Genomic DNA, 27,917 nt, shown 5'->3' with positions numbered 1-27,917 from the left:
CTTTCCAAACAACATCCACATTAATGAAATCAATAGTTTGACGAAAACTCGTCTGGTCGGGAATGCTCATGGTCAAAGGTAAGAGGAAGACACCGACCAAAAAGAACATTAAAATAACAAACGTTTTAGCTCCCATATGGGACCTTGTTCAACTTGCAAGGCCCCCGTACGGGAGCCGAAACGTCTGTTATTTTTAAGTTCTTTTTGGTCGGCGTCTTCCTTTTACCTTTGGCCAACATACACACTAGTGACTACGATCAGTGAAGACCGAGTCATGAAAAGGTCCCAGTGCTACACTGACCTTGTAAAAAATTACAGTTCACATAACGAGTGACAAAATGTTCAAACTTATTTTGAAACAATTTCCACACTAAACTTTTCTAGCAGTGAATAAGCCTTTCTGAAAAGGACTTATGTCCAATATCAGCAACATGCAGTTTAGCATTTAACACCTTGTAAAAATGCTACAAGTATTACAAACAGTAGTAATAAAACCTGACACTTCACTTTGACACTACCAGAAGAATATAAATCCCTGGCATCAGTGCTACTTAGCACTGAGCAAACAAATGACGCATTAGGAGTGGCATGCTATCAACTTCAGAAAATTAATTCGAATGCTCACAGTCCTGCTTACTTCCTAGCAGTATTACTTTAGTATCACTTAGTGGCTAAGTGCACTGGGCCTACTATTAGGTGCAGGAACTTGAAATAGTTGAGAACTTACACGACGACACATAATGTCCAACATATCAAAATGTGGGCAATGGGATTACATGTTAACAAGAAACTAAAAAAAAAAGGTATGAAAATATCTTTCTGCAAGGTCAGAAAGCAGCAGAGAGACATCCCAATTATGAATTACGGCATTCCTGATCCCACAAAGCAGTGCTTGATGCCACAAACAACTAAAATACTTTGCCACAGACTTACCTATGTCTCCAAGGTGAACTAAGCAATGCTGACAAATGTAGAGGACAGAGGACTTCTTTGGTTTCTCAACGTTGGGGTCATCATGCTTCACCCCTATCATGAGCAAAGCATAAAAACAACAAGGTAAATGTTCTGCATACACAAAACACCAAGTGGTTAGGCTTCACTGTGCCAGCATATACGCAAAGTAACTTACACTGCAGGATGCCAAAATCCAGGTCTTTGAGGCGGTATTTGAAGCTAATGTCATATACAGAGCAGAGTTTCTGGAAAAGCTGAAGAAAGAGTAAAATCAGCATCATCCGCAAAATAAGGACTCGGTATCCATTTGGTATACTACATTCACAATGCTTGTATTTTTATACGAGAAAAAGTAAAAGAAGTCACATTACTGAAGCAAATTTTTTTTTATTAAAGTTTGCTCAAACATTTACCAGAACACGGCATTTTTTACACCTTGTTGCAATGAAGGTTCCCATTCGACATTTAATGGCCACTCTTGAGCGACAGCTTGAACTTTCCCTGTGTAGCAGAACTCTGATGTTTCATACAATTTTCAGCTCGCGTTACCCTTTCCAAGCAGCACTTCCCTTTAATTCTATATCCCCTGTAATTTGTCCATTCTTTCATATGACATTTATAAACGCATTGAACACTATAATTCAACACCTTTCTTTATAGTAATTGTCATCTGTATTGCACACCAATTCTAGAAGCATAAACGTGCCATTTAACAACTGCCCCTTCTAAAGTCATCTTATCATTAAGCACTTCATGCAACTGCTAAATTCCAGAGAAATAAGAGCACATTAAAAAAACAAACGATGCACAGAAGGCAAATAGTACCTGGAGATAGAAGCCACTGGCTGTCTCCAACAATGTAGACAGCATTGTGTGGGACTCTCCATTTGCCCTTTCCTGGAAAACAGGTTATGCAGGTAATTAACGCTAAACAATGAACTACACATGTTAACTTCACAAAATGTGTGTGTCCAATTAACAAAAAAGGATGAAGTCGGAAAGGCTGTAACTGCAAGAAATGTAGTGCCCGTGGCCATAATTCAGAATAGCTAGCCTCAGTTGCTTATTGATTAATTGATTCGTGGGGTCCAACATTCCAAAGCAAAACTGGGGCTATGAAAGATATTGCATTAGGAGGTTCCAGGTTTACTTCACTAACATGCTCCTAAACTTAGACATGGAGTGTTCTACATCTAAGGGAATGTGGCTACTGTGCACAGGAGTGGAAATTGCAACACTGAGCCCAACACTACAATGCTACAGCCACTGAGCCTGCATGCTAATCCTTGTCTAAGTATCCTATGGAGATTCTTGGGATTGCAAAAATAAAGTCACGCTATGCAAAAGCACTAGCACTAACCAATGGCAGTAGCAATCTTATTTTGCAGCAGTTATCTATCTTGCAAGTAATCAGTGTTGTTAGCGGTATGATGCAAAGGTTTTGTGATTACATGTAACAGCTTGCCCAGTACTGAAGACCTGCTATAATTGTGTGTAGCTACCCCTTTGGTTGCTGTCCGGCACTTGTTGTGCCCAGGATGCCTAGTCTATTGTGCCTTTGCACTGTAAATGTAATGAAAGCAGTGAAACAGCTAACAATGGATGTCGAGGGTGGCCAGAGAGCTCTAAACGTTTGCACAACCTTGCGGCATCACTTACACTCTTTACGTCCAGCAGCAAATTAGCAGCCAGCTTACCAATAGTGCACTTGCCAGATGTACCAATAACCACTCGAAGATTCAATGGATAACAGCAAGAGACTATGCAAGCAGAACAGGCTAGTAGCATAGCGCGGGAAGACACACGGACAAAGAAGAGGTACGAGACGAACACAAGCGGCTAAGTGGCTTGTGTTTGTCTCGTACCTCTTCTTTGTCCGTGTGTCTTCCCGCGCTATGCTACTAGCCTGTTCAAGATGAACCAACAAGCCCATATTGGTACCCTATGCAAGCAGATGGCCATTCAACGTGGACATAAACTCATGGTACCACTGTATTTGTGTTTACCACGTATTCATTTGTGGTACCATCAACCAAATTTTGACAGTGTGTCATGCATACCTTCTTGTCAGTCGATTTGACTTGGAATGCTGCGATAGGATTCCTAAAAGCACTATTCCACAGCTCCTGCTCTACTTTCTTGTCCAGGGCAAATTCCAAGTCTGTTAGGAGCAACTCTTCCAACAGCAAGCAAAGCCGTGTACGAAGCTGGAAGGCCCTTGCATTTCGGGGATTGTCTTCTGCAATTGAAGTGAGAAACAAAACGCTACTCTCACCAAAATTACACACTTCTGAGTAACACATAACGTCCCACACATTGCACGTGCAGGTGAGGAAACATTTCAATTTACTGTATTTAAAAAAAGGGTGCCGCAGTTGCTGAATTTGCAGTTTTAAATACATCATCATCATCAACAACAACAACAACAACAACAGCAACAACAACAACAACAACAACAACAACAACAACAACAACAACAATAATAATAATAATAATAATAATAATAATATAATAATAATAATAATAATAATAATAATAATAATAATAACTTTATTTCCTCCAATATAAAGTTGACGGAGATGGTAAGAATAAAAGTGATTATCCACTTGAATAGGTTCTCACCCCCTTATACATCAGATAAAGGCTGAAGGGCAACTAAACACCTGGTGCAATAAGTAATTACAGTGGTCGTTACTGACCCAAATGCAGATTACATACATAAACAAGACACAGTAAGTACAGTAACTATGCGTGACAATAATTTAGGTTATACGGACATCCAAAACAGCAAAAGGCTAAGGTAATAACCATGAATAGAATATTGTGACCAAAGGTTTTCACGAAATAGTAACTAAAGAGCAGATAGTCACATTAGTTGGCATACATAGACGGGCATAGGTTATATTAAGCATTTTTTAAGAGTCTGAAGATATAATGAGGAATTCGAGGAAGTGAGAAAGTATGATTTCTGTGATTTCAAAGCCTGCACGAGTCAGTTCATTTAGTTGCGATGGTATATAACAAACACTTTGCTGTTCACAGTTTGTGCTTGTGTGAGGAAGTGTCCAATGCCGTTGATGACAATGAGGGCAGTGCGACTTAAAGGCACATAAACGCTAGCCCTGCAATAAAGGATAAGTGTCTCTTTTGCTCAATATTATATATCACTAAAAACCTATAGGTGTATAATTTGAAGCTGTCAATAGTGCCATGTCAAGTGAGCAAATGGTGAGTTACATGTCTGTCAGGCAGTTTATCAATTAGACGAAGAACTCTGTTATACTGAAATCTTTTTTATAAACTGCCTTTTGTTGTGGTGGCCCATACAGTAGATGAAATGCGAATATTATAAAGCATGGTAAATAATTATGAGTTAAATCTCAAGATTTGTACATCATAAATGACACGTAATTAGTTGTAATAAAGTATTCTTGACAGTTTTGTAAACCAATTACTCTTCTACTTGCATGGTTCAACTACCTTTGTCAAAAACCAATTGCATGTGTAATTAGTGTGCTTAAATTCAATGTCAACTACAGTACAACACCCACAGTCACGCCACATAGCACAAGACTTGTTGATATGCTCGTCTGGACAGGCACACCCTCAGCTCAGCGTTTGTTTCTTCTTAATGGCAGGTGAAGTGGTCTGTATTTTCCACGCTACTTTCTGCATCTCACAATTACTTTGCGTTTCTAAGTGGCATACCTGCCACCACGTCAGAACAATCATGGCCACCGAGTTTAGACTTCACATTTTCGAATGTAGTGGGTAGTCTTCAAATCTGATATTAAGCTGGATAGAACCTGGATTGGATAGCTCACTGAGAAAACGACACCTGCCAAATTTCAGCGACTGCCTTTAAAGGGACCTACAACTGTAGAAGAACTGATAGCTGGGCCAGTTGGTGATAATACTTGAACATGTTTAACACAGCGCAACGACGACGAGGACACAAGAGAAGAGGCAAACCACAGCACGCAGAGGCAAACCACAGAGGTTTGTCCCCTCTTCTCTTGTGTCCTCGTCGTCGTTGCGCTGTGTTAAACATGTTCAAGGACCTACAACTGGCCAAAACATGTGATTAGAACCTGGTGGAAATGAAAAGACTATGAATTATAGTGACAGATACAAGCATAATTTTAACGACGTGAGTAGAATTTCTACTTTTAAATCACATTTGAAAGTTACAAAAAAGCGGTATGTCACGCAGCTTAGTGGAATAGCCTTCAAGGTAGGTTATGGAGTCGTTCACTTTGGTGTACGCAGTCTGATGCTTTCATGCGCATCATCTCCACTCTATTCTACGCTGCTTACGAGGTAAAATGAGTTGCACGCTGAGAAGCAGCGCTGCCTTCGCGGCAGCTGAGGAGACATGTCAAGCCGCAGTGCATACACGTGGAGTACACGCACGCACAGCAAGCCGCCACACCCAGCACGCAAACACGAAGTGCTCTCGCACTCACCACCCACTGTTTGCAGCATGTGTTTGTACACGACTTCATAGTCGCCGCACATCAAGCCATTTAGAATATAAATGCTACACAGAGTTCGCTGCGTTCCCATTCCGTGATTAGACACTATGACCGGTAAGCTTTCCACTGCACTAATGAAAACAGGTACGATAAAAATTGGTTGTCGGTCTCTTCAAGTTCAATTTTTGTCCCACTGTCAAATATTTCAGATGATGAATGCAAAAATTTTGTGTTTAAAGCAAAAAGCTTTTTAAGCGCACATACACCGAGGACAAAAGAATTAAGATTTTGACAGGACAGCGCTTAACTCACAACTGATTTTTGATTGACCAGAATCACATTTAAAAGCACAAGAGAACCAATTGCACATGCGTAGTCGAACAAGAGGCCTAATTGCCTTCAGAACCAGGACGATGATAACAGCTTAGTGACACTAACAATCTTTACTTATCAAGAAAGTCAAACTCCTTATTGTGTAAAGTGATGGATGGCTGGCTAACACAGTCACGGCCCCTTTTTCTAATATGATACGCCTCCACTCTTTCACGTGTAGCCTGATCCTCATGCCTAAACAGTATTTCGGTTTCATGCAACAGAGGATAACAGCCGCATTTATGGCAATGCATTGCAAGATGCGAATGGGCTGAAGCTTTCAAGGAAGCGTGGTGTTCCATAAGACGTTCGTTTACGCACCTACCAGATTGACCAATGTATACCTTGCCGCAAGAAATCGGAATCATGTAAACAACTTTCAAGACACACTCCACATATTGGTTCTGTTTTCGATGTTTCACGGGACAGACTCTTAAAGGGACCGACAACTGCCCAGAATATGAAATGAGTTGACTCCACCGATGTAAAGATTGTCCGTTGCACTGACTCAAACCAACCCTGTTTTTTTCGTGAAAGATGGATTTATATTTTTATTTCTTCATTGAAAGTCGTGAAAAATGACCTGTGCCGCCTCTGGCGGCAAAAACATGAATGATCCGATGAAGACGGCCACGTGACCGTTGATTGCTGTACGCGGTCGACGATTTTTTTGTTAGTATTGAAATATTGTTCATTTCTTTGTATTAAAAGATATTACTCCATAATAATGTACATATAGGCCTGCGTTAGTAGTATGCACTAAAGTGGCACTGCGTTCGCGTGACGTAATGATCCCATGCTCGTCAGCGCGTCTTGAGCAACTTTTCAGCGTGCTCATGCAACCGTGCATGCAGTTTCCAGGTCGCTAAGATTTTGGAGCGACATAGTTTTGCTACCTACACTTCGTCTCAGAAATGACGTGCGCTACTACTCGGTGCGGCCGTGCATATGCACAGTTACGTTTTCGATTGCTTGGCTTGGCTCGTGTATCGAGAGAGTAACGACGCCGTCCATGAGCCATCCATGACACAGACGCAGGCAACCTTGGGCGCAGGCGCACACAACGCTGTACAAATACCGGGAATGTGTATAAAGCCACACATCTCATTGTAACAGCTTGCTATTTTCAAAAATGGTTGGAAAGCTCAAAATAAAGGTGGTTAAGCATAGTTACAGTAACTCCTGCGAAAGCAGAACAACGACAGCTTTCACATGGGCTAGCGGCATCGCTATCAATTCTCAGCGTTGCTGGAGCAAGCCTCCATGCGTGTTTGGAGCCTTTCAGATCGAAAAATACTGCTTATAAAATAACTACGTGCTTTTCGGATAAACCACTGCAGCTACAAACGCTACGAAGGGTGAGCTTCCTGTTGCGCCGTAAAATTAAACCCTAGGGCCATAAATGCGGATGTTATCCTGTGTTGCATGAAACCGAGATACTGTTTAGGCATGAGTATCAGGCTACACTTGAAATAGTGGAGGCGTATCATATTAGAAAAAGGGGCCGTGGCTGTGTTAGCCAGCCATCCATCACTTTACACGATAAGGAGTTTGACTTTCCTGATAAGTGAAGATTGTTAGTGTCACTAAGCTGTTATCATTGTCCTGGTTCTGAAGGCAGTTAGGCCTCTTGTTCGACTACGCATGAGCAATTGGTTCTCTTGTGCTTTTAAATGTGATTCTGGTCAATAAAAAATCAGTTGTGAGTTAAGCACTGTCCTGTCAAAATCTTAATTTTTTTGTCCTCGGTGTATGTGCGCTTAAAAAGCTTTTTGCTTTAAACATGAATCTTCACCAACTAGCCCATCTCGCAGACTTGTTGCAAAAATTTTGTATAGCACAATTACCTGCTAAGAAGGATAAAACTAATTTTATCAGGCTAGAACAAAGGTGTTGAAAACTAGCAAATCGAGAACGAGAGTGACGGAACGAAAAAGCTGCAGGCAGAGCCCAGACTAGTGGATTGCAGACACAGGTGCCTAATTTACATTGCAGGGCTCCTTGAAAGGCCAGACATGTTTTGACATTTACAGCACTGTATTCCACAACATCATAATGCCAAAATAAATTTAGGTCGTTACTAGTACAATACAACATTTGATCTTTATTGCATTTGCACTTTGAATGCAATCGGTCACAGGTCAGTGTGCAGTGCAACAGACTATTTCGTGCTCAATTAGTAGTACTCATATTTTCTTTCTAAATAAAAGTGCAACAGCAAGAGTTTGCATAAATTAACTTATGGAACCACAATAAAGTGTCAGCTCAAGTGAAAAGTTTATTCGCGCAGCACCCATGAAACACAAAACCTCTATAAAACGTCTTTAAAACGTTTAAAACCTCTATAAACCTCTATTAAACGTTTTATAGAGGTTTCAAGTTTCGTGGGCAGGAGCCTGCCATCTCAAAGAAAATACAGACAGTACAGTAGTAACACTGTTTGGCACTGCCCAGAATCATGTGCAGTATTTTGCAAAAAGTAGCTTTATCTTAAGCTAAATTTACACACTGATCATATCAAGCATTGCAGAAGGTGCAATAGTGTCACAGCGTTAATAATTTTTTTTTAGAAGAACAGTCTGGAGTGCAGTGATCTACAGCTCTAAATGACCACTTTTGCAGAACATATACAGCAGTAACCACAAGCAAGTTATCTTGGACTGCAACTTGAAAGTGAGATCGGTAGCCATTTAAGTTAAACATCAAAATGTGACAACAAAGAGCAACGATAGGCATAAGTCAGCAAACTAACTCATGAGTCGACTCACTCAGACTGCACAAGGGGAGAAATTCGGCCTTGTTGGTGAGACGTTAGGAAAAATTTTGCAGCGCAAAATAACACAAGGACGAGAAGGGAGGACACAACACGTAGCACGTGTGGTGTCCTCCCTTCTCGTCCTTGTGTTATTTTGCGCTGCAAAATTTTTCCTAATCACTCAGACTCACTCAGGCCGTGAGTCTGAGTGAGTCCTGGTGAGTAATATTTTGGTGAGTTTGAGTCGGAGTGAGTCCGGTTAAAAATTTTAATGAGTCTGAGTCCAAGCAAGTCAGGTTGAGGAAAATATTGGTGCGTCAGAGTATGAGTGAGCTCCAAGCGCAAAATATATTTCTTGAGTGAGTCTGAGTGAGCTCCACCTTTTATTGCTTACCTATAGTCCTATCTACTCATCTTCAGCATTACTACCAGTCTTATATCGGCTTGCGTTTATACTCAGATCTGTTCCCACACACCTCAACGCACTAGCATTCATACACCACCTCAATATTTATTGATCAGAGGCGTAAGTCAAGGGGAGGGGTGCCACGACCTTCTCCCGCAAACTTTTCCACCCGGGAAGTTCTTCATAAAAATATCTCATGTGAGTCACGTATTTCATAAAAATGTCATTACTAGATTGAAACCGCTGATAACTCGTATTTGAAGGCACAAGATCAAAAGGCGTATCGTAGAGCACCCAATATGTGAGATAATGGCGTTAAAGAGCATTCACACCATGATCGAAAAAGCTAATTTTACGCTAATGGACTCATGAGTCAACTGATTCAGGCTCACTCAGACTCAGGTCAAGCCGCGAGTCTGAGTAAGTCCGGCTGAGTAACATGTTCGTGAGATTAAGCCCGAGTGAGTCCGGTTGAGAAAAATTTTAGTGAGTCTAATAATAATAATAATAATATTAATATCTGGGGTTTTAAGCCCCAAAACCACGATATGATTATGAGGGACGCCGTAGTGGAGGGCTCCAGAAGTTTCCGACCACCTGAGGTTCTTTAATGTGCACCTAAATCTAATTACACGGGCCACAAACATTTTCACCTCCATCTAAAATGCAGCCGCCGCGGCCGGGATTCGATCCCGTGACCTTCGGGTCAGCAGCCAAGCGCCATAACCACTAGACCACCGTGGCGGGGCTATTAGTGAGTCTGAGTCCGAGTGAGCCCGCAGACCAAGATATATTGAGTGAGTCTGAGTGAGCTCCAATTTTTTTGCCGACCTATGATGATAGGCAGTACTGAGTAGTTCCCTGTAATTATTACGGTATCTGCTCACAGAAACGAGCAACTTCGGGGAAAAAAAAAAGTGATGACACAGGTAATATGTGGAAGTGTTGAGAATAATTTGCACAAGTTAAATTATAGCAATGCTCAAAGTTTACCGAGATGAAATCTGCTTTAACCCTTTGTAGGTTTGCCTATATTTTTGACACGACGATGTAAAAACCGTAATAACATCTGGGGTTTAATGTCCCAAAACCACGATATGATTATGAGAGACGCCGTAGTGGAGGGCTCCTGAAATTTCGACCACCTGGGGTTCTTTAACGTGCACCTAAATTTAAGTACACGGGCCTCAAACATTTTCGCCTCCATCGAAAATGCAGCCGCCGCGGCCGGGATTCGATCCCGCGACCTTCGGGTCAGCAGTCGAGCGCCATAACCACTAGACCACCATGGCGGGGTCCGGATGTGGTATATTGACATAAACTACAAAGAAAAAGTATAAAACAAATTTCATCAAAATCAAGCCAGTAGTTTACTGAAAAAAAGTGGGACGTATATGTCCCACTGTCTCATGAAGGCACCATCTCGCAATTTCATTAGCGGGTATTTGGGATGAAACGCCCGAAGCAAGTGGCACAGCGTATCACTTCTCAAGTTGTGCTAAGGAAAGTTGTGCGGACCTCATTTCCAGCAGTAGAACACCACCCGCACCTGCGCCTCTTGTGAGCCTTCATAGCGCTGTGGTCTGTTCCTGTAATGCTTACTTCACCGCATGTACCAACCATTTTTTTGCGCCTGTCCTTGCTTTGGCTGTCGAAATGTTCGAGTACGGCTGTTCTCCCTGAATATGTGCCTACTTTTCAAGAGGCATGATATCAAACAAAAAAATTTCCACGCACCAATATCCGCAACTACGCTGAGGGATGAGCATGGCAATTTCGCAGGGGATTGTGTTTCGATGCATTTATCGGTCAAGTTACTGCACAAATTTACAAAAACATGTGATGACTGGCAGCTAAAATCGCCTCTCTAAAAAACCAAAAAAAAAAGAAGACGTTATTCGGCATTTAGATTGGTACGTTTTTTTTCTATCTGAAGATGAGGAAAATTCAGAATCTATCATAAAAAATTTTTTCGAAATTCAACGCCTTTGTAACACTACTTCCGCCCTTTGAAAGTGTGGTAAAAGAATTTTCCTCGGAATTACGAAGACTTAGGTAAGATATGAGTGACTTAGCGTTGCACCAATTGCAACGAGTGATGTGGGAGAAAATTTTTCCTGAAGACGGAAAAGTGGGACGTATGTGTCTCGCTGTCACACAAAGGGTTGAGGAAACTGTGTTTAGAGCTAAGCTAGTTCGTTGCAAGGTTTACTTATCCTCGCACAGCTCCCTCCAGTTGCAAAAAGCAATGCAATAGCTTAGAACTGTAGTATGTGACAAAAGACGAGCACGCTGTTGTCCAGAAATGGCGGCTGCACATATAGTTATCAAGATTGCTGTAACTTTCTGGCTCCTGCCCAATGGTAGTGGCCTGCACAAACTGAGCAGCACTTATGGTCCAATATTATAACACTTCCTTCACTATGCTCATGTGGTGTGTGGACAGAGCAGTTGCTTTTGAAGCGTGCACACCATAATGCATAGGTTGAACTAACCGTTTCTGCTAAAAATTATAACAGGTTATTTTAAATTACGAATCACAGCACAGGAGGAATACAATAAAGCGCTGTACAACTGAAATATGCAATGCCCTGAAGCTGGCTTGAGTGCTCTTTTTGTCTGATGCAACAGAACTCCCCGTTGGAATTTCAGATGCATGCACTGACATTTATGAGCTGTTAATATCTATATCTCAAAAGCAACAAAAGGAGCAAGAGCGATCCTGCATGTAAGAACACGTTGGAAGACTACCTACTGAATGCCAGGCATGATGCATTGATATGTGCTGGAGCACATACTGTAGGCATTCTCAAAATTACAACAGGAAATTTACCAGTGTCCCTAAAGTGAAAAGTGTACAATCATTGCATATTAGCAGTACTAACATACAGGGCTGAAACTTGGAGGATAACAAGGAAACTCGAGAAAAGTTAAGAACTACTCAACGAACAATGGAACAAAAATAAAGAGATCAGAAGACAGCAGGATGGGCCAGAGAACAAACAGTGGTAACCAATATTCTAGTTGGCATTAAATGGGGGGGGGGGGGGACGACCTGGGATGGCCACATAATGCGTTGGACAGACAATCTGTGGTTGATTTGAGCAGCAGAGCAGACACCAAGTGATGGCAGATGCAGTTAAGGATGGTAGTGAGTTAATTGGGTTGATGAATCAGCTCGCACAAGATAGGATAAATTAGAGATCGTTTGAAGAGGCCTTCATCCTGCTATGGAGATAGAATAGGCAGAGAATCATGATATTCCAAAAGCATTCTTTAAAAGAAAAGACTATGATGTGTTTTACTTCTAATACTGTCACTTCTAGTGTGGTCGTGTTTATAAGCCAAAGAATTTCCAATAATTATGTGCTGTTGTCCAGCTTTACATAATGCTGCAGACTTTAAAGCAGCATTTCTTGCCATTGGGTCCATAAACAGTATCATTCACTGAAATAGTGTTATCCATGTCTTCAGCCCTAACTTCACAGATACTTTCAAATATCCTTTCAAAGCAGGCAACGAGCGCATCATCTCAGTCTCTTATTCCTGGTGTGCGAACACTTAGCCTGACTGCAAGGTCCAAGCAGCACCATAGAGCTCCCTGCTTCCTCAGGAATCATTACCTCCCTACCAAAGTCCTAATCATGGAAATATAGTCCCAACTTAACCTCTTTCATTAATATTACTTTTCTCTCAGCTGCCTGATGGATTGGATTTTCTTTGTCATTTATAGCATCACCATTTGACATGTTTGGCAACCCCATCCTGTTTCCTATTCACCAAAACTGCCATCGACGAGGCAGATGGCAGTTTTGGTGAAAGTTCTTCTTGAACAGAGTTAATAAAAAAAAAAGATGGGTTCTGTTCCACTGAACTGAATGAAGCCAACTTGTTAACATTGTGCCTGTGGGTGGCCAAACTAAGATGGTACTACTGTTCTGTTTAAGCTAGTTTTGTTGATCCAGAGTTCACTGTAACCCAGCTGGCTATTACGTTAAGTGTTTCGTATATAACCACTGCTGAATTACTACATAAGCATTGACGCCACGCCACGGTGGTCTAGTGGTTATGGCGCTCGACTGCTCACCTGAAGGTCGCGGGATCGAATCCCAGCCGCAGCGGCTGCATTTTCGATGGAGCCGAAAATGTTTGAGGCCCGTGTACTTAGATTTAGGTGCACGTTAAAGAACGCCAGGTGGTCGAAATTTCTGGAGCCCTCCACTACGGCGTCCCTCATAATCATATTGTGGTTTTGAGACGTTATACCCCAGATATTAAAAAAAAAAATTAGATAAGCACAGACAGCTGGGTGTGTTATGCAACAGCACGGAGACTACAGAACAAGAAACAACATAAGCACTTGTGTCATCTTTTCTTCCTGTAGTTCCTGTACTGTTGCCCAGTTAGTATGAATCAATTACACCTGGGCACTTCTACAATTAAAAAAAAAAAGAAAAGGAAAACCTTGAACAGCGTCACAAGACAAAAACAAGCATTTCATGAGGACACAGAAAAGGAAAACAAGGCACAGGCGCTGCTTTACTGTCTTCATGAAATGCGCGCCGTTATTGTCTTGTGATGATGACCAGCCAATTAGCTCGATATGTGTTTATACATGAACAGTGCACCATGCTAACCAGAAAGGGGAAAACCCACACGTTGGTGTGCCTGCCAGCCCATTAAGCACTTTATCCAAATTATTCTATGCAACATCAGCTACACAAGCTAAGCAAGTGTTTGGACAGATCCAAATAATCTTTTATTTGGATCTTAAATAAATGACAACTGTTCCAGCAACAGAACAGTCTGCAGATGAAGATGCCAGCGTTCTCAGAATCACTTGCAACTTAACACTTTTCAAAGGATCATGATCACATATTTCTACCACTTCAATGCAGCATCAAACCATCTTTTAGCTGCTGTTGGCATAAATTACCTAACTAGGGTGACAATAGTCCAAGAACGCAAAGCGCCAAGCCCTCACATTAAAGGTAACACAGTCAAAATGTACTTTTAACTTAATGAAAAAAAGAAAAATGCAACGTGGTCCAAAAAAAAAAGGGGGGGGGGGACCAACAACTTGCAAGCTGTACGTTTGCTGGTTGTAGCATTTCTGAGGCGAACACACAAGCCAATGATAAAACGGATGGACTCGGCAACGTTAATCCTTATAACAACCGACGCTGAAGTTTAGGACGAATCATTATGAACTCCAAATGCTGAAATACTAAGCGACAATCTGCTTTTATTAACCGACATGACAACTTTCACAGGTGTACGGAGCGGCATTAAAGAAAAAGCAAACCGCGCCTACGTCCACGGGCACAGTGAAAATTGTAATCTCGCGCGATGTTCACGCAGAAACGCTGTACGAGCACAAGCTGCGCAGTTTCAAGCGACTCTGCTGGGAAGATAAGACTTACCGGCCAGTGCTGACTTCACGGTTTCAACTTCCCTGGAAAAGGAAAATGATACAATCACTACGCGACAATCCAAGACCTGCGATCGGACACCGAGAAACCACACGCGATCACAAACGCAAAAGTAGCTACGGCTACGAGGAGTGCACTGTGCTCTTCGTACCCGCACTCACATACAAAGAAATTTTCACGGACAGTGTCACTCACTGCAGCGTTGACAATCAGAGCAATATCACGCAAACAGAGAGAGGATCACGAGTAACGCTTCTAGAACAGCGGACACACGGGAGCGCGGGTTTACAGCGCTCGGTTCCGAACGCAACGTTCGATCAGGCTAGAAGTGGCAAGACAAGACATCGGCCAATCAATAGCGCGGCTGAATCACTGCACAAGAGGTGTATGTAGATCGCCTACCGAGAGAAATTCATTAAGACCGTAACTTTCCAAAAATAAGGCCGCCAAATATGCGCGCGACTGCGGTACAGCCATCGCTTCCCAATGGTGAGCCTCGCGACGTTCGAAATTATGCACCGGCAACCGATGTAACGACCACTTACTCCAATATTTCCGACACTGATGCCTTCATTTCTGCAGCGTTAAAAAAGACAGACAGCACGCACAAGTAGATTACTTCAAATACAGCTAGCAATTCCGTACAAAAGATTCAAAAGACTAATTTCCATCTTCCGAGTGTTTACAAGCACACCCGACAACGCTAGGCTTTTTCAGAACCGCCAAACGCTGAAAACATGCTCGATGACTGTAGGTGGCGCGAAATGTTTTACAGATTGGTGTATAAAAAAACCTACAGCATACAAATTATGTTGTACAGTTTCAAAAAATAAAATAACGCAAATTTATTTAGGAACCTACGCATCTTGTTGTAACGTGTTTGACAAAACAAAAATACGCGAGCGCATGACGAGTGGCGCGCTTTTTGAAAGAAGTGTCCGGCTCTCACATCCCATGGAACTACATGCGTGGTCGCGTATGCAAACAGGCCTTCGAAATAATGACTGACTGACCCCCCTACGCCCCCCTTCTGCCCCCAAGAGGGTAAGGATCATCTGGTTACCGGACTATCAGTGAATGGCCGGCAGGGGCGTAGCCAGAAATTTTTTTTCGGGGGGGGGGGGGGGGTTCAACCATGGTTCAACCATACTTTATGTATGTTTGTGCGTGCGTTCATAGGCGTGCGCACAGGGGGGGCAGGGGCGGCCGCCACCCCTAATCACCTAAGAGGGGGGCGCAAAATCTGCCCCGTACATTGACCTTTCTAGTCACCTAAGAGGCGGGGGGCGCAAAATCTGCCTTAGTAGGGTGAGGGGGCGCTGCGATGAACCTTCGCCCCCCCCCCCCTTGATGGGGAACCCTGCGCACGCCTATGCGTGCGTTTGTATGTGTGCTTGTATATATATATATATATATATATATATATATATATATATATATATATATATATATATATATATATATATATATATATATATATATATATATGTAGTGATCCAAAAGAACTGGTTGGTGAAGACTGAAAAGAGGAGGCTAGAGGAAGAGGAAGAAGAAGCCAGAAGAAATGTAAATAAAATGGCTGAAAGCAAACTGCTTTCGTTGGAACTTTATATTTGGCGCAGCCTTTGACAGGATCCGGAAGATGTGGGTGACCTTCTACCTCACACAGCGGGATGGTGAGCCACTGATCGCAGGCTACGAGCTAGACGGCGAGAACTTCGTTGCGGCGCCGGAAGAGATGACAACACCTGGCCGAATCGAATCCATCGCCACCATTGCCAAAGAGCCAATCAGCGACGTCATCGCCAGAGGCACTGTGAAGGTAAATGTACCTTTTTCGGTGTTCCAAGCCTGGGAAAAGCAAAACACCATTAAGGAGCACCTGCCGAGCCATTCTGATGCAATTACAGATACGTCAAGCTGGTCGAACGTTCTCTCTAAGCTCACTTGGTTGCAAAAGCAGCAACTACAGCACCAGCAAGCACTCTTGACGGTTCTGGCATCAGACAGGACTCGTCACATGACAGTAAACCCGGACATCTTTGACGGCAGTTCCGGTGTAGATTATTGGTTGAACACCCTAGCAAAAATGCCAATAGGATTTCCTATTGGTCCAATAGGAAATCACTATTGGTTCTATAGGACATCTATTGGAGCTGTATTGGTTGTATAAGACTTCTATGGGTACCAATAGACACCAACAGCCACCACCTATTGGTGTCTTATTAGACCAATAGAAGTTGTATTGGTCAAATAGGGGCTGCCTTTTGGTGTCTTATTGGACCAATAGGAGTTGTATTGGTCAAATCGGTGCTGCCTATCGGTGACTTATTGGGCCAATAGGAGTTGTATTGGTCAAATAAGTACTCCTATTGGTTTCTTAATGTACTAACAGAAGATGTATAAGGCCAACAGGAGTTTTATTGTTCAAACAGCTACCGCCTATTGGTAGCTGTTTATAACATCTTATGACTGATTGAGCGCGTCGGACCCGATCCCGATCAAATTTCTTGATCATGATTGGCTATATACGCAAGCTGCAGACGGGATCAATTCACTTTTGATAAGTCTGATCCCGATTGAGCTTAATCGTACACCGTGAGACACCGTGTGCAGTTAGCAACTCACGCGACTAAAAGAGTTATATAAAAAGGCTGCGTGTCGACCACGGCGGTACGGTGTCTCCGTACATGCCGTGCGGTAAACGGGCACTATAGTAAAACACGCTAAAGAAGAACTTGCGAAGGAATCGACAACACAGACACCACAGAATAATAATAAAGAAACCGCCATGAGATCACAACCGGCATAGAACCAGCCAGGTGACGAACAAAAAAAAAAAAAGTGAGACGGTGCGCGGCAGTGCGCGGCGTGGCGACGCTGCATGTGTGAACATTTTTTTTTACACGTTCCTTTGGTTAAGCAGGCTAAGCCATGTGCTAAGCTTTAAGATAAGCTTTGGATAATATGTAAAGTTTATAACTATTTATGCTAAGCAATATAAGTAGTGCTGTAAAGATACAGGAGAAAGAATTGTGGATCTGCAAACGCGACCGACCGTGCGTTTGGCGCGCCATCCGCGCTCGGCCGATACGAAGACAAGCCCAGCCTGCGGCCAAGCTAAGCCAAAACGTTGTGTCTGTCGCCATAGCGCGCGCTTTGTGTGATCTCGATGCTTCACGTAAGCCTGCTTACACGATGTTTGCTTTAGTGTGCTTCCGCGACGATAACGTGAAGACTGTGTTCAGCGTGCACCAGATGGAGACGTTCTGAGCCATAAATGTCTTGGATTTTGACCGATTTCGACCGATTTCGACTCTACAAAGTGGCACCAAGAATAATGGCAAGACGAGCAACAAGGCCCATGTGCTCCGATTGTTTGGTGAGTTGAGTGGGCATGGTAGTTACTCCTATTTAGTATTTATTTGATATCACCTTTTTTTGTATTCAAACTTGGGACGAAGCTGAAAGGTCGGGAAAACAAGTCCCTCGTCCTTTGTCTCCGGTATTTGATGACAGCGAGACCAGCAACGCCTCGATTGCAAGTCCACACGCTCTCAGAAGTTGAATGATTGAGCGCATATATTATTGCAGTTTGTTTTTGTGTTTGTCAGTATGCACAAAAAAACGTAGCATAGATTAGAGGTAAAGGACAGGCGCCCTGCTCGTGAGTGTAGTTGGAGTCTCGCAAGTCCTTTGTAAGTATTTACAACGTGCGTGTTAAGCCGAAAACGCGTTTATCGCCTCATAGTAAAACGCTCTAGTCGATGCTGTTTGTGTGTTGTAGTGCGCGCCAATCGGCTTATCATACTTGTTCGACATAATGTTACAATAACCACAGAAGGCCACATGATAATTCATTATACAAAATGTGCATAGCATATGTACCGCACTGGTGCGATTTTTTATTTCATATTTTTTATTTTTATATACTGCAGCCCAATTAGGGCTATCGCAGGAGTGGGTTTATTAATGTTGTTGGCTTAATTGCATAAGCACGTAACATGCAGCACGTGTGTTATATCCAACTCATTGCAGCCTGACTGCTGTGTTCGGCTTGCAACGATATGGAATCTAGGCTGCCTTTACTACTGTCTTACATATTACCGTTGCCTCATCGTGAATCTACCCTAGCTTAATTTATTTCATGCCATCTTTAAGTTGAGATTTAGTGGCACGCTCTAGTATGATAGTCGCACCACCATCGTGAATAAGAGCACGTCACAGATAGTAAGTGATTATTGAGTTTGCTGTAATTTAAGGACGAGTTTGCAGTTCATTCTTGGGTACAGCTCAAAAAACACAGGACGCAAGCGTGTAAACGGGATAAGGTGCTGCTTAATTTTTTAAAAAAAATTTGCCCCTTTCTTTTCCTTCCTTTTTTGCCGCAAAATTTTGCCGATATACTGTTTTCTTCCACGCAATAAGCCACAGTTGGGTGTGTAATATTTCACTCAGTTTTTTGCTATAGTTCAGCTCCTGCAACATTGTGAACATGTGCAGTGAATTAAGGTCTAGATAATTTCTCACTGTGCCGTCTACTTTCTATACATTGCTTTGAAGGTAAACTTTAATTAAACATGTGTTACTGTTTTCTGATTTCATGGCTCTGTTTATTTACAGAATCTTTCAGGCACTTCCTCGAGTGCGGATGAGGCCCGCAAGATCGCCAACATCATCAAGGGCCAGAAGAAGCACTTGTAGTTTTGATTATGAGAATATATTTGAACATATGTCTCATTCATCCACTGTGATTATCATTGCAGGGGCGCTGCCACAGTGTGGGCCTTCTGCATGACGACAAGACACCCATAAAACACTTGCGCAAGACTAATTCTAATGGGGCTGAGAAGTGGGCAAATACAAAACTAATACAATGCCAGCAGGCAAATACAGAACCAATAGGCCAATATAATTCCAATTGGCTAATAGAGAACCAATACACCAATATAGGTCCAGTAGGCTGATATAGAACCAATAGACCAATAGCCAAATACAGTTCCAATAGACCTATAGAACCAATAGACCAATAGGTGTCAATAACCCAATAGGCTATTGGTTTTTTATTGGGAATTTTTGCTAGGGCACATTTGAGTGTGCATGTGAACAGAATCATTGGTACACGGACTGCGACAAAATACGAAATATGCGAGCATGCCTTTCTGGAAATGCGAAACAATGGTTTGACTTGCGTTTTGCCCAACACAAAGAAGATTCATGGCAGTCATGGAAGGACAGCTGTGTCAGTGCCTTCAGAAAGAATGAGGTAGAATTATGGGACAAAGCCATCAAGTATGAACAAAACAGTGAGAACCTAGTCGACTATTTCTTCGTAAAACGACAATTGCTGTATAACGCTGATCCGAACCTACCAGAATCGTGCATCGTGCCACTTATAATACAGGGAATGAAGAAAGGAAGCCGAACGCAAATGGAACTCAAGACACCTATAACGTCTGAGGAGCTGCTTCATGGTTTGAAGTACATTAGTTCTGACTCTACAGATGCAATCGGGTTGAAAAATCCCCCACCGCAACCTCATGAAGCAGTACCCTCTAGAAAAGGTGCCTTCCCGTACGAGAATTGCGTGACAGATCATCCGTCACATCAATTCTATGAGACTGACACTTCACTTGGAGAATCGTCGCATAATTGTGTGCAGGGGCATTTATTGGAGCGAGAGACCGTTTTTATTGTAAGCCCTAACATTCTCTTCGCTGCGATGGTTGTCAATGGTTCCACCGTTTCAGCGCTGATCGACACAGGTGCTTCAGTGAGCCTGATTAACGAGGAGATGGTACCTAAAGATGACATCTGTCCAGGAAAACCAATCAGGGTGTGTAGCTATGACGGAACTTGCAGGGAGTTCAGGAAATGGACCGAGGCAGAAGTTCGCTTCAGAGGCCGCGTAGTACGGGTGAAAAGCCTCGTAATGTTGGGTGTTAATTTTGATTTTCTTCTATCCCGACCCGACATGAAACTTCTGAAAATAAACATACTGTGGAACGATGTCATAACAACTGACAATGTCGAAAGGTGCTCCCATATTACAGGAACGCATCTTAAAATTGTAAAGTGCGCCGAAGAAGTCACATCGAAGTACGCGGAACTCATTTCTGTTGGCACTTATCCAACAGCTACCACAGCAATCGAAGTTCCCTTCGAACTACGCGACAAAAACGCCGTAAGAAAGAAGCCATATGCCTTGAGTCACGAGAAGAAGACTTGGTTGAGACAGGAGCTTCAAGGCATGCTAGACGCGGGCATCATTCGACCATCCACGTCTTCGTTCGCGTCACCAATTACGATCGTGCCTAAAGAAGATGGATCGTTCCGGTTATGCACAGACTACCGACTCATCAACCGGCAGACAGACTTGTTTCCTTTCCCAATGCCGAGAATTGATGAGACCGGCGGGTGTGAATGGTTCTCCAGAATAGACTTGTGTAAAGGATATTGGCAGGTACCTTTGAGGGAAGACACAAAGAAGTTTACGGCGTTCGTTACACCATTTGATGTGTACGAATACAACCGGCTCCCGTTTGGGTGGAAGAATTCAGGTGCATTTTTCCAGAAAATGATGAACTCAGTACTGAAAGATTTTATTGGGCAGTTTTGTAATGTGTACGTCGACGGCATCTTAGTTTATTCAAGGACCAAAGACGACCATGCGATCCACCTGTCGGCAGTGCTGCAAGCGCTCAGTGATGCACAACTAAAAATTAATGCAAAGAAGAGTGAATTCTTTTGCCGGACCGTAGTATTTCTCGGCAGGCGCTTTGACGGCAAGACAAAGAGTACCAAGGAAGAAAGTGTGCAGCGAATCAGATCTCTTGCGAAGCCCCATGACGTTCATTCCCTTCGTGTGTTTTTAGGCCTTGCAGGACACTTCAGAGCATTTATAAAAGACTACGCTAAAAAGACGAAGTGTCTCACCACCTTGACCCAGAAAGGCGTCCCGTTCCTGTGGTCTGACGAATGTGAACGAGCCTATTTGGAACTGGTTACAATCATTTCTTCAGACCCTGTGCTAACGCTGCCAGATTTCACGTTACCCTTCGAGCTCTACACCGATGCTTCACACTACGGAACTGGAGCTGTTCTTTACCAGAGAGATGACAAGGAGCCGGCCTCCCGACAACTACAAGTAATCGGATACTTTTCGTACACGTTTACGAAAGCACAAATTAATTACTGTACCACCGAAAAAGAAGCTCTGGCAGTTGTCATGGCCCTGAGATATTTCAGGACATACTTGGAAGGCAGATGTTTTAAGTTGTTCACCGACAACCAAGCCTTGACTTATCTGCTTCATCTCGCACAGCCAAAGGGAAGAATTGCACGATGGACAAGCGAGATCCAACAGTACACCTTCGAGGTAGCTCATCGCCCTGGACAAAATCACCAGGATGCTGATGCCTTGTCCAGACTGCATATACCCCAAGAAACAGAAGCTGAACACGTCACCTTCATAAGGCTGTGGGAAGGTACAGGAAAGTTGACATTTAAGAACGGAAAGGTACACGTACCGGCGAAAGAAGTGCAAGCTATTCTGAGGCTGTACCATAACAGTCCAGAATCTGGAGGACATGATGGATTTTGGAGAACGTACAGAAAGCTCACTGCAAGATTCACTTGGCCAAACATGAAAGCGGATGTCGCTAACTACATTAAGACATGCCACGAATGCCAGCTCTTCAAAGCAAAGTTTAGGCCACGAGGGAATAAGATGGTAATGCCGGCGTACTCGAAGGTTCCTTTTGAAGTACTTCACCTCGACTTTGCGGAAGTCAAGAAGAAAGGCGAGGGCGTGCGAAAAACTCAAGCGTTTTTGGTTGCCGTGGACGAGTGTACACGCTATGTTGCTGCTAAGGCCGGCCGGGAAGATGCGAATGCAGTAATATCACTCCTGGAGCGGAATGTTTTCAAGGATGTTAAAGTTATTGTTGCCGACAATGGACCAGCTTTTCGAAGTCTTAAGCTTCGACGATGGGCAGAAGAAAGAGGTATTAAACTACGTTTCCCAGCACCATACCACCCTGAAGCTAATTCTCTGGCAGAGAGGATGATTAGGGACTTGAAGATGTTTATGTCTTTATACCCAGACTTCAAAGGCGGGTGGAAGTGTGCTCTGGAGGCGGCTGTATCCCATCACAATCGCTCTTATACTGCAGGACTTGGATGCAGTCCCAACTTTGCAGCTTTCGGAAATTCAAGCTGGTTGCCTGCTGATCAAGAGCTTGGGTTGGTTGACAAGATCGTTCTCAAGGAAAAACCCATGGCAGAGGAAAAGAGACAACGATATCGCCAGACGGTGAAAAGGAACTTCGATAAGCGTCATCAATCAGAGATACCCGATGTGCAGCCTGGAAGCATGATCCTTGTGCGCAAAGGTCTCGACTCGAAGTCTCCGTTTACGGGTCCCTACTTCGTCACGAAGATCGCAAAACAACAAGGCATACTGAAGACAGTATATTATCAGGGACCTCGCGGCAAGAACGAAGAGGCGTCTCTCTCAAATATACTTCCATACCATCTCCGGAGAGATGGAAACAGGAGCCTGGGAGGATGTAGTGATCTAAAAGAACTGGTTGGTGAAGACGGAAAAGAGGAGGCTAGAGGAAGAGGAAGAAGAAGCCAGAAGAAATGTAAATAAAATGGCTGAAAGCAAACTGCTTTCGTTGGAACTTTATAATATATATATATATATATATCAAAGCCACAAAGAAAAATAATTAAGAAAAACTTTCCGACGCGCGCAATCGAACAGGCGACCTTCCGCTTTCCAGCGTGCGGCGTTAGACGGGCAGGCCACGAACAGCACCGTCTTCCAGTCTTCTAATGGCGAGCTATTTATATACACCACTTACATCAGCATGCTTTCTGAGTTACCACATAGATAGCAATTGACTGGTCACAGATGCAGAGATGCGATGCCTCATTTAGCATTGATGTGCACTGGTATTTTGCAAGCCATCATTGTGACACCATCAAGCACAAAAGCAGGTGCATCTCATTTTTTATAGGTTGCATGCACACAAGCGAGGATGTGAAGCTGCAGAAGAGCTACACACTATAATTAGAGCATGCAATCAGAACAGGGCCCTTGAGGGATTTTCATCAATCAAAACAATGTTGGGCCATCGAGAACAAGTAACTTCCAGCATAATATACATTCAAAGAATAAGAGTGGCATGTACACAGTCCAATTCAAACTTTAAAAGGTAGCTCTTTCTGAGAGCAACAGAAGTATTTGATGATTACGTCCTGACAAAGCAAGGCACATCAATAATGTAGATAGTCGAACACGGATATATCGAACTCGAAGGGGATATCGCGAATTAGTTCGATATATGAAAAATTCGATATAAAAAAATAAAGGCCCCAAGACCTCAACAGTGGCGGACGAGCACCTACAATCGGAGCATTCAAGAATTGACAACTAATTCCGCACACGATGCAACAGAACGTTTTACTTGCGTGAGAAAAAATCGCTTATCTTGGCCTGCTTCTTCGTCTTCGAAATGAAGTTGAAGACGCTAGCCTCGATCTTATCGTCGCACACTTCGTGGCCAATCCCCTGTAGTGAGTTGAACTATTCCCTTAAAACCAACCAAGCGACAGCCCGGTTCCCTCCATGTCACCGCAACAACGGCGAACTGTCGCCACTTCAGCGGCGGAGTACACGCGTGTAGCCGCCGCCTCGTCTGCCGCAGCTACAATGTCCTCAACAGCGGGGCTCGCAACAGCCTGAACATTACAGTCCGCTTCCACAAAATCGTCCGCATGCAGACACTTCGGGTGGAACGGCAGCCGGGAAGAGGGACGCCAACTCGCGAAACGCGTCGTCTATGCGCTCGTCGTCGCCGTCTTCACCGGTTTCCGCAAGTTCCGCCGTCACGAAGCCTGCCTTCCGGAACCAGTTGGCCACTTCTAAAAACCAGGCATAGAGTGCCTCTTCTACTTTCCTGTGGGCAGGAGCGCGCACACGACAGGCTCACGACGTTCATTGCTGCTTGAATTGTCGACTTCTTGTGTAGCAATGTAGCAATGTACCAGCGTCAAGAAGCGCAAGAACCTTGACTTTGCGACAAAGTTGAAAGCCATACAGCGTGTTGAGGCGGACGAAAAAAGTTCGACGGTGGCGGATGACATATCAGGATACCACGGAGCCCTATGAGCACCTTGTGAACATTAAACGTTAAAAATTCAGGCGCGCAATTTTCTAGCAACTTTTAAGCACCATATATGGTATATATTGGTAGGCAAGTCTGTCAACCAAAACTTTCCAAAAATAAAATGTACAGTGCGCCTTTAAACCATTTCTTTTCTTGCTCATATTTTAGATAAAACTACCTATGTTCCCTCCATATCTGGCAAAAAATATGTTTTAAAAGCAAACATTTTTAATTCAGAAGGTGTTCTGAGACCATTAATTGTTTCTCAGCCATTTTCGGGGGCCCTTGTGGACTGGTGGAATAGTTGAGGGACCCCTGCAGAGAGAGAAAGAAAGGTGGGGGGGTGACAACACAGCATGCAACGGGAAGTACGTGGCTTTTATTTAAATGGGTCTCCGCGGACCCCCCTGGGTTCCACAAAACCCCATTTGAGAACCGCTGGTATAGACATTTTCAACATGTAAGGACCATGGCTAATGGCACTGGTTATTTTGAAGCATCTACCCTTCTTCAACAGAGAACCCAAGTTTTATTAATTTATATCTACTCCCTAACTGAGATGTCATCTGTGAATTTGTCTGTAAATCTTGTGTCGAATTGGAAACCGATGGAAAAATAATACGTACACCTAACATGAGGCTCAAGATCTTATTTGGGAGGGAGACCACACATGCCTTGTCAGTCCTCTCTTACATATTGTTGTCGCAGGCAGTCTGCTGTCGCATAAAAGCCTCAACACATACGTGTAGTCACATCTGTGTGTCAGTGGTGCAGTGACCGAGCATTTGTCTTCTCTATTCCCTGACCCAAGAGTCAAGAGCTTCAATTGCACAGTGAGGAACCTCAATTTTCTTTCTGTTTTCGTATCACTGCAATCAGCCACACGGGGGTCTCAGTGTGCCATCTCTTGAACCGAACTTACAACATTCCTTTCTATCAATTTTTTTTTTAACAAAGAGTGACGGGACCCTAGTTGCACTAGTGCAAGAACCGACCATATTGCAACATAGACAAAGTGCTGTTAAATGTGTGACACTGGCAAATTGTGACTTTCACAGTTCCTGGACGGCCGTGTATTCCTGCAGACCGGAAAAGTTCTCCGGCCAGCACTTGTGACGATTGGCCGACCGCAGTCTCCCGAGACGGACAGTAACACTTCAGAAAGCCAGATGTCGGAGAAGCACGCGGAGGGAGTACCGAAATAAAATGTACTGATCACTGTGTGACTTGATCACTGTCCCTCTGTATATATCGTAGCTTCCAGTCAATGCACCAGGGAACTGTGCTCAGTACATTCGCATTACACCACAGCTGCGTGAGACAGCTACTCCAGCATTCTAATTGCAGAATGGGGAATCGGGCAAGAAACTGCTGTTCTATCCCTGAATTGCATAATGTGTTAATCCTTGCTCTCGATAATTAGAATTGTCATGAGTGCATGCTATGTGCAATTTCCATTGAAGTTGTTCTTCAAGGGCACCGATTCCTGAAGACAGATTTTTTTGGTGCGCTGAAAAGATGTGAATAAAATGTTTTCAAAAATGTGAATACGTAGCTTTCCTTGTCGTTCTTGCTTGGCGGGCAGAGTCTTGTAGTTCTACTTTACGTGCTATTATTTATTTTTATTTTTTTTCATCATGGAACTTTCCAGTGCAAGGCTTTTTAAACGACCGAGAGAATGGACCTCAGGATTTTGTTTGAATTATCAGAAGTCCTCATAAATTTGACTCAGGGCAACATACCAATTAGCATTACGATGTTTATTGTTTCTCGGTGCCGCAGCAACATCATAGACAGCTCTGCGCGATTGCCAGTAAAGTTTGTAGACGTCAGCGATCATACTGGTACACGCGTGCATGCGTGTGTAATTAAAGGACGAAATATGTGTTGCGTCCCATGACAGGTAGTAGCCCCTTTTCATTCTTAGGGTGCTTTTCTGCATGACCTCAGTGTACTGCCAAGAAAGTGGCTTTAAGAAGAGTTCGGCACGCGATAGACCAAGGCTAGACCACTTGGGGGTTTTTTGTTTGTTTTTTTTTCCTTCCTCGGTCAGCATGCAATTATTGGTGCGCGTGGTTTGACTAGTTGGGCCCTTTTGTAGGCAGGCAATTGGCTTTATTTGCAACTGTTAGTGACATAAAACGTGAATGTTCAGCTAGAAGCAACAAATTATAGGCAGCAGATATTTCTAGGAATGGAAAAGTAAGCAGTTTAAATTAACCGAATTTGTACAGTGGGGGCTGTTTCAATTGAGCAGCTTTGAAATGTATTGAAAACAAAGCAGGCCCAGGTGAAAATTTCCTGTTGGTTTTCTGCTGGTTTGTGCTGGTTTCTGGTGGAACCAGCAGAACAGCTGCTGGTTTCCTGATGGTTGCACTGGTTCCAGCAGGATGCTTACTGGTCCTCTGCTGGTTCCAGCAGGGTGATTGCTGGTTTTATGCTGGTCCCAGCAGGCATCCTGCTGACTGTACTGGTTCCAGCAGGGTGCCTACTGGTTTTGTGTACTGGTTCCAGCAAGATACTGGTTTTCTCCTAGGATGCTGCTGGAACCACTAGGTAACCTGCTGGTTTTCAGTTGGCTTAAACTGGTTCTAGCAATGCACATGAAATCGGTGTGAATTAACAGCTGCAAATCGCCTTTCAAGCATCGTTTTCAGCTAGAAATCGCTCTGGCTTGGAATTTTCCATTCCAAGCTGGCTGGAAGTAAGAACCATTCCTAGCTTGAAATGGCATTTTCAGAGTCGGAAAGTCATATTTTAAGCTGGAAATTTTTCCAGTTTCAGTTGGGAAATAATGTGCTAGCAGTAAATTTTCCTCTCTTGAAGTACAAAAACAACTCCAGCTGCCTTACAGTGCGCTATAAACAAGTGACGTACAGAGCATGGTGTGCATTCATAAGATCATAATCTTCGTCACACTGTACATAGTGCGCATTTTACAACAGAGATCTAAAGTACCCCGTACGGCTGGGTTACAAAAAATATCGCCGTAAAAAAACGCACTTTTATTCGACCTTTCCTGTAGATGTGCGTCCGACCGACCCGGCTCATCTTGCTAATGTAAACGTCCAACTAAAGTTTGGTCATACTGAACCGTTGCGCAAACAGGTGTTCACGGCATAGCGGCTACTTCCCTGCGAAAAGGAGCTTCTTGTTATGAACATTCGCCATTCTCTGCCACGATCGGACAGCAGCGAACTGAAGCGAACACCGCCGTAAAGAACGCGGCATTGCTAAGTGAAGTCATTTTTGTTGACATCTCAGTAGCATTAGTCTCGTATCTTTTCTTGATGTTTTCCGACGCTATTTCTAATTAGTGACCAACTTTATAATATAAATACTACA

General features: G+C 43.4%; 2 protein-coding genes across 3 annotated transcripts in view; one reads left to right on the top strand and one right to left on the bottom strand.

Annotated features, from left to right (window-relative positions):
• LOC119393792 (nonsense-mediated mRNA decay factor SMG7) overlaps positions 1-15,103 on the bottom strand; it is a gene marked incomplete at its 3' end in the record, with an annotated part of 93,827 nt that extends 78,724 nt beyond the window's left edge. For both annotated transcript variants that reach the window (XM_037660956.2, XM_049415034.1), the window contains 6 exon segments: positions 934-1,026; positions 1,130-1,208; positions 1,780-1,851; positions 3,015-3,193; positions 14,386-14,417; positions 14,940-15,103. In XM_037660956.2, the coding sequence (XP_037516884.2) occupies positions 934-1,026; positions 1,130-1,208; positions 1,780-1,851; positions 3,015-3,193; positions 14,386-14,417; positions 14,940-14,968 (484 nt within the window).
• Positions 15,104-15,915: 812 nt separating this feature from the next.
• On the top strand, positions 15,916-26,102 carry LOC125756213 (uncharacterized). The gene is made up of 2 exons (XM_049415153.1): positions 15,916-16,216; positions 25,631-26,102. The coding sequence occupies exons 1-2, from the start codon at positions 16,037-16,039 to the stop codon at positions 25,775-25,777; spliced, it is 327 nt and encodes a 108-aa protein (XP_049271110.1). The 5' UTR covers positions 15,916-16,036; the 3' UTR covers positions 25,778-26,102.
• The last annotated feature ends 1,815 nt before the right edge of the window (positions 26,103-27,917 follow it).

This window comes from Rhipicephalus sanguineus, chromosome 1 (assembly GCF_013339695.2).
Source record: "Rhipicephalus sanguineus isolate Rsan-2018 chromosome 1, BIME_Rsan_1.4, whole genome shotgun sequence".
In the NCBI taxonomy this organism is placed as follows: domain Eukaryota; kingdom Metazoa; phylum Arthropoda; class Arachnida; order Ixodida; family Ixodidae; genus Rhipicephalus; species Rhipicephalus sanguineus.
Note: the sequence above shows the minus strand (reverse complement) of the source record. Positions and strands in the feature narration are given on the sequence as shown.

Excerpts from the sequence above, each read along its gene's own strand:
- LOC125756213 (XM_049415153.1), top strand. The coding sequence starts at position 16,037 with ATGTGGGTGACCTTCTACCTCACACAGCGGGATGGTGAGCCACTGATC. Across the intron at positions 16,217-25,630 it reads TCGCCAGAGGCACTGTGAAG|TTCCTGGACGGCCGTGTATT; the intron begins GTAAATGTACCT and ends TGACTTTCACAG.